The 7,872-nt window shown below is 39.2% G+C and overlaps 1 protein-coding gene across 1 annotated transcript in view; it reads left to right on the forward strand.

The window, feature by feature from the left end:
• The first annotated feature begins 407 nt into the window (after positions 1-407).
• Positions 408-7,872, forward strand: part of LOC101847004 — an 11,421-nt gene continuing 3,956 nt past the window's right edge. The window contains exons 1-2 of the mRNA XM_005089309.2: positions 408-674; positions 6,507-6,697. Of these exons, the coding sequence (XP_005089366.1) occupies positions 521-674; positions 6,507-6,697 (345 nt within the window). The 5' untranslated portion in view covers positions 408-520. The remainder of the gene's footprint in view (positions 675-6,506; positions 6,698-7,872) is intronic.

The following is a 7,872-nucleotide window of genomic DNA, read 5'->3' on the forward strand; positions in this document are numbered from 1 at the left end:
TTTGCTTTCAAACGTTAGTGTGAGTGTGACATTCAAAGGCTAAAACAAAGTCTTTTGCATGGTATCTTTCTCGAAATTACCGTGGGGGTCTAAAGATAGTTTTGTGGGCTATATCTTTGCCTTACTTATAATGGCTGCAGTGAACATGAGATACTATAGGCTACCTTTATATGTTTGTTTATATCTTGAAGAAGTATTCTCAAGGCTTGATTTATTTGGTGACATTACAAATGTTTTAATTAACTCTTTCTAAATGAAGTCGAGTGTCAATCCTATCGTTCGTTTCGATAATACTATGTAAATTTATACAATAAGTGTGTAGGTACCTTAAAATCTATCGGTATCTAGGCCTGGATCTTGTTCGACATTCGGTTCATATCTTGGCCGACCCAAGAATTCTGCTTCCGATTTTGCCAAAATGGCAAGTTGGCAATCCCTTGCTTCTACTTTTCGTCGGGGCTTTCTTTCGTCGGCGTCGGGTCGGGCCGGATGGAATAAATAGAATAGAAATAGAACAACAATGGAGACAGAGACCATTCATCTAAGTCTCCTCGTTGACCTGTATAGAAACCAACCATGTTTGTGGGATTCAACAAGTCCTGAACATGCGAACAAACATTTGAGGCAGAAAGCCCTTGAAGAAATTCTAAAAGACGCTGGGTATCCGGTTACAGGTGAGTTAATTGATTAGCGGATGGAGTTTGAACGATCAATCACAGCAGACCAGACCTGAGCAGATTCTCACGATTCTTTGATTCCACAAAATCGGAGACGTTTTCGTCCGAGTTAGATCTTCCTTCAGTTCAAGCTGCACACCTGCAAGATCTACTCTATAGCTACCGCCGTTAAAATCTGTGCGGTAGGCCTACCGCTAGTCCCCCCCCCCCCCCCCCCACGTTTATTATTATTAGGTAGGCCTCTGTAATGTATAGAATCTAGATCTAGAATCTAAATCTAGATTCTAGAATAGAAACATTTACATTTAAGCAAACATCTTGAGAAGTGGTATGGCATTGTGTTTGCGTAGACTGTAGAAAGCCTATTCCCCCCTCTTGGGAAAGCACACACTTGGACTCGTCCTGTGTGCTCTGTTTGGAAAAGTGAGGCATTAAGATTGTAATTAGAGTGTATGGTAGATTCTACTTAGGAGGTAAATTTTTACTTTCACTCCTGCACACAGATGCACTGTTTCAGGGGTCAAACTGCTGTACTGTTTGCTGCAGATCACACATAAAGCCACTAAAACTGTCGCAAATCAATTATTTTCAAGACAGTTTCGAATCTAATTGTAAAATATCAAATTATAGGTAAAAACAGGGAGGCATGCCCCCTGTAACCCCCCAGATTTTCTTTTACCCCAGTGGGGCAGGACCCCTGGACCCCCCCCCCCCCCCCCCCGATTGGTCCAAAGCATGTCTATCTCGGTTAAAAACAATCAAATATTTCAAAAACTGTTAATTTGCGACGGAAATGAAGTTGATATTCGTGTTCAGCACATCAATATTTAGTAGAAAATAGATAACTGGTAGCTGAGTGTGAGACGGGAGGGAAAGTAAAAAAATACCGGTACTTATTTAGTCCAGTCTGGGAAGATAGTCCCGTTTATACATTGTTATCGTTCACGCGTGAGTGCGCGCGCGTGCATGTGTGTGTGTGTGTGAGAGAGAGAGAGAGAGTGAGTGAGAGAGAGAGAGAGAGAGAGAAGGGGGGGGTGGTGTAAATATATGTTACATATATTGTATGAATTGTAGTATTTGTAGCCTACACATGCGAAATATTCCCATGACTTGTATATTATCTGAACGCATCTTAATCTACCACACAATAGGACTGTCCAACAATGGATACACAGAGACGATCTTATTTTCTATTACAAAGTGTGCATGCTTTTACTAGTAGTGAGAGAACTGGATTTATTAGACTAATAAATCCAGCTCTCTACTTACATTTTTGTGACAAATTGATCCAGAGCATTGCTTGGCAAGGAGGAACCTTTTATGTTGACAAATTTCATTCAAATATATCATAACTTTGGGAGAACATATTATGACTGTATAATCTTTGTAAATCTGTAAAGAACGCCACTTTTTTACCTGTTTAATGTCTTTTCTACTCAAAAAGTATGACAGATTAAAAATCTGACAGCATGACTAGATTCTGCATTAAAAAAGTACTATACTGCCAAGTTTCATTTACATTTTCAAAGAAATAGGCGAGCTATGACAAATATTGTCTCAAAACGCACCGAAAACCGCCACATTTATACCTATATAGATAAAAACGTCTTCATAACTCAAAAAGCAGGATTGCTATGAAAAATCTGAAAGCAGGACTAGATTCACTAGAAAATGTACTGGGTTGCCAAGTTTCTTTTAAATGCTCAGAGAAATGAGCGAGTTATGACGAATATTGTCTCAAAACTCACCAAAGAACTTCCCATACTTTTGGGGGTTTTTAATATATAAAAGTGTACCAAAAATTAATTGATTAAAAAATTCGTAACTTTTTTGTTTATTGATGGATTGCAAAAATTCAAAAAGTTCCATGCTCTGTGAATATACAGCTACAAAATGCACCTATTTGCCAACGCTTTCACTTTCTGACAAAAAAAGGTTTTACGTGGTCATTGTTACACAAGGGGCCAGCCAGTGTCTGTACATGTAATCGGTTTTGGTGGAACGCTCAAACATAACTTATTTAAATCTATAGATATATATTTAGAATCTAATGAAGGTAGGAACATCAAATTAAATGACGTTACACTATACAACACCCCCCTCCCCCTTTTCCCCAACAAAAAAAAAACATTAGAAAAACAACACATCAGAACAATAACAAGAAAAAAAAATTACTCTCACCAACAAAATAAAACAACACAATTTAAAGAGGGAAAAATAAAAGAGGAACAGCAATACAAATCGTACTGTAACGTATTCTACAAATCAACGTGGTGACAACAAATGAGAAAGAGACGAGGTGAAGCTAAGTAAACTTTCTTTCAAAAAAAGTAAAAAGGTTCAGTTTCTTTTTTTTTTTTTTTTTTGGTGACTTTTATTACCCGATTCGGGGACCAAAAAATGCCAAAAAAATCGAGCCACTATTGATTGGTCGCAGCCTTGACAAAAGCTGAGGTGCTTATAGTTCTGTGTGTCGTTATCAGTGACCCTCCATAGATCTAGATCTAGATCTAGACAAAACGAGTGAACACAACACATTAAGTTTAAGAGAAGCACCCTTCATAGGCAACACGTCATCTGTAGCGAAAAAGTGTTTGGAACTGTAGCATTTCTTTACATAAATATTTACTGCGGACATTTTTGGACCGATTGAACCTTATTGTATACGAACAATCTTTGGTGGGCCTATAATAATAATTAAAGACAAAGATCTATATATCCAAAATTTGCAGGAAAGGATGTGATTTCATAGTGTTGGGAGAAATTGTGCCCAGCTTTATTTTCCCGAACGTTCGGAGAAATAGTGCCGGCCTTATTTTTTAGGAAGTGCCTATTTGCAATGCCGCGTTGTGATTAGCGCCAGTGCTAAATAAAACGCCGCGTTGCGATTAGGGCAAGTGCTAAATAAAACGCCGTGTCGCCATGTGTAAAATATCAAGCTTAATCTGCTCATATCGTTATCGGAAGTTCTGATGGCAGAAGTGACAGTGCGTCTGCGCTTGAAGTCAAACCATTATTTTTTTAGCGTGGGTTCGATCCCGGTCCTGGACGGTTTTTTTGGGTTTTTTTGTTGTTTTGTTGTTGTTGTCCTCTAGCTCGACTGACCAACAAATTGTTCCCATAATTATATCTTTTTGCTTTGTAGTTTTTTTTTATGTAGTGATGAAGCATGCACATATTCTGGTTTTGTCCCCAAGAGGAGACAAAGTAGGCCTTAGTAGGCCTATTGCCGTTATTGCCCATACTTTTGCTTTTACCAGTTTAGGCCTGGTTAAAAGTTCAGTAGTGGCTTAATTTCCTTGGTCTGTGAGTCTAATTTTTTTTAATAAAAAATTTTAGGCTCAGGAGAAGAAAAAAAAAAAAAACCCTTTCGGGACCGGGATTCGATGCCACGCTTGGAAGCACTGAACATTAGACTTAGAGAACGTAGACAGTAGACAGCTTGTATACGTTCTCTAGGCCTAACTTAAAGTTCGAGTTGCACCGTCTTGTTATCCAAGCGTCTTTCGACTTAAACTTGCTCAAACTCTAACTCAGATGATTATGATTATGAGAGATGAACAAGACGTGTCTACTTTTGTGCAAACAATGTCAGAAACAATTGTTAGATCTAATCTAGATCTAGATTTTTCTAGATTTAGATCTAGATCTACCCAATATTGATCAGAACAACGTCATAAAAAAAGGAGTAAAATCCTAGGAGGTTTATAAAAAAACTGAGAAAGCTTCCACAATTCAGGCAGAACTACAATATTATCAGGTAGAAACGATGGCTACTACATCTAGCCGCCCCTGCCTTAGAGTGGAAGAGAGCTACTGGGCATCATCATCATCATCCAGTGCCAGATCTGCGACAGACATCGGCGATCATGGTTTTCCATTTATTCCTTTGCTCAGATGCTCTAAAAAAAGCTACGTTTCCCTGATCTTTCCCTGTGACCCATTTGTTTAGGTTCCCTAAGTATGTTGTTCTGGGTCTACCCCTGCCTCGCTTGCCCTCAATTTTGCCAGTGAGAGCTAGATGTTCAAGACCCTATCTATGTCTATTCAGGTGTCCCAAAAACTGCATTTGTCGTTTCCTGATTTTTTAAAACATTGAGCGTCCCACATGGGCTTCATCAAGCACTACCTCATTTGAATTCTTTTCCTTCCGCGGTACTCTAAGCAGTCTCCTAAGAAACCACATATCTGTTGCTTCTATTTTATTTTCACTGTCTTTAGTGATTGTCCAGCATTCACAGCCATATAGAAGGGTTGACCAAACATAGCATTTCAGGACTTTCATTTTGGTGTTCATTGAGATGTTTCTATTTTTCAGGATTGGGCTCATTTTATTGAAACTAGCCTTAACCATTGTAGTTCTCCTTTTTATTTCTGTGGAACATATTGGGGGTCAGATGTTATCATATGTCCTAGATATTTAAACTGTCGGACTTGTTTGATCTTTTCACCTTTGCTAATGAGATTACAACTAGAGTTTGCTGCTTTTTTTGGATATTACCAGGCATTCTGTTTTCTTTACATTCAACCACAATCATTTACTACGTTCACTTTCTGTTACAAAAGAATCAAGAAGTAATTGAAGGTCCTTTTCGGAGCCTGCTATTAAAACTGTGTCATCTGCATACCCGATGTTATTAATATTTTTTCCATTTACTTTGAGGCCTGGACATTCTTCTATGTTTCTAAGGATTGTTTCACTCACTGTGCATGATGTTAAAGAGGTCTGGTGACATAACACATCCTTGCCTCACTCCTCGCCTGATCTGCTTATATTTCACTGTATTCTCCATTAATTTGTACAGCAGCATTTTGGTCCCAATACAAATTTCTGCTGATAATTCTTAGATCTTTTCCATCTATGTCTAGCTTTTCCAGTATTTTAAATAGCTCATCATGTCTAACTTTAACTTTATCAAATGCCTTTGAATAATCTATGAAGCATAAGTACAGATCTTTCTGTGCTTCAGTACATCTTTCCATTAACATAGTTAAGGTGAATATAGCATTTCTGGTGCCCTTGTCATGAACAAAGCCGAATTGCGTTTTAGGTATCTCTGGTGGGCATACTCAGTGTAATTTGGAACAGTGCTTTTTATTTTTTGTACACAGACATCAGTACTCGAACACCTTGATGTACACAGACATCAGTACTCAAACACCTTGATATACACAGACATCAGTACTCAAACACCTTGATGTACACAGACATCAGTACTCAAACACCTAATTGATGTACACAATCTGCATTTTTGGGGGGCATATGGGCAATTGTTTTGAAATTTTCATTTAAAAACACATTGATTAAAGGCACAAAAAATATGAATTTTCAGTTTCCAAGGACTCTCAGGCTATGGAAGTTACTAAAATTTGGTGGCCATTTTCTCACTAATTTTACCCTGACCTCCTTTAATCACTAATATCTCGAATGCTGCACCGCTTATTGCCTGTTTGGACCCTGCCTACAGCTCCCTTCCCCACAACTAAAGCTCGCTCGATCTCTCCCGCTGTATCCAAGTTCGGGCCTTTCCTTACCCTGTTAAACCTAGACACTGGTAATTTAATTGAGTTTACATAGTGAAAAAAAAAGGGGGGTGGGGGGGGATTCCGGTAAGGTCCCGCTGTAGGGATGGTCCTGCTGCAGCAGGTGCCGCTGTTGTCCTGTTCTACTGTATATTTGGTGCAGCAGTGGTGAGGATGGAGTAAACTTGCACAACCTGTGATAAGGTCATCCTGTGAATGAAGTTCTGAAGCCAGGCCTTTTAATTGAATCTCTTGATGGTTTGATTTGTTTTTCTATGTGATTGAAATTTTTTGGTTTATTTTCAGAGGACAATGTAACGGTTTTGAAGAGAAAGATCAACTCTTTGAGGACAACTTATGTAAGAGAGCTCCGTAAAGTGTTAGACAGTCAAGAAAAGGATCCCACCAATGTGTACAGACCGAGATGGCTGTACTTTGACAGTCTTGACGAGTTTTTAAACACTATTACCTGGCGACAGAAAGGAAGTGCTCCTTTGGTACGTGACTGAATGATTGCAAATGTCATCTCACTTTTTAATTTGTTTCAATTTTACCCTTGATTTTGTGCAGTTGACCACTGTCAAACCCAGTTATGCCAACGTACGAAAAGCAACGCCTATTTATACATAAACATAGTATTTACACCTTTATAAAACGGCCATCCATCTTTCTCAGTTGTACTGTCCTCTTTAAACTAATGTGTTTGCCCCACTGTGCTGCCAGCGAACTGGCTGCCAGAGGTACACACAGCGCACGGTTTCCACTCATTGGCTGCTTGATAATAATTTAAACCCATGGCACCTTGGCTCACCTTATAAAATATCTGGCATCCCCAGATATCAGCTTAATGACCTCAAGCCTAGTATGTTTCTGTGAGGCTTTTATCAATTTTGTGAGGACCAAAGCTCAAGTCTGAGGTGGCCCAAGCATTGACGGGCATCAGCTTGAAAAACCTATGTCTACAGGGAACTTGACACATATTGCCTAGCGGCCTATAATCCAGCAGAAATTTCCCATTTGAATTTGCGTAAAGTTCAGCTGAGTTTGAATTCGTACACACGTGCGTGGGCGCGAGCGCACACACAATCACACACACAATCACACACACACACACACACACACACACACACAGAGTGAGTCAAAGGTGGCCTAAATAAGCTAAACCCCCCTCCCTTACCTTATTTAGGCCACACCTGTGGCCTAAATAAGCTAAACCCCCCTCCCTTACCTTATTTAGGCCACACCTGTGGCCTAAATAAGCTAAACCCCCCTCCCTTACCTTATTTAGGCCATATGTGGCCTAAATAAGCACTCCCTAAAATCCCTTATAAAATATCTGAACAATTTAGTGTGTCTTTGTTTCAGAAAAAGTTGATTCCAGTAGTTGGAAAAATTTTTTTTAGGTTAGTTTTAGTTTTAGTAGAGGTTTTACGGCACTCGCAACTGCATAAGGTCATATGAGCGCCAGAAGATTAGAGGTGTTACGAAAGAGTAACAAACAAAAAAAATAAGAAGGGGAGATAAGGACAATAGATGTTTGATAGGAAGGAAGAAGCAAACCACACCAGAGCACCCACCAACCACCCACTTGGAAAATTTTGAGAAACCTGAGGTGAAAAATAAAGGAACTTTCTTTTAAGTTTTAGTTAAGACCACACACAGGTTTTTGGGG

Source organism: Aplysia californica, unplaced genomic scaffold, assembly GCF_000002075.1.
Source record: "Aplysia californica isolate F4 #8 unplaced genomic scaffold, AplCal3.0 scaffold00005, whole genome shotgun sequence".
NCBI lineage: Eukaryota > Metazoa > Mollusca > Gastropoda > Aplysiida > Aplysiidae > Aplysia > Aplysia californica.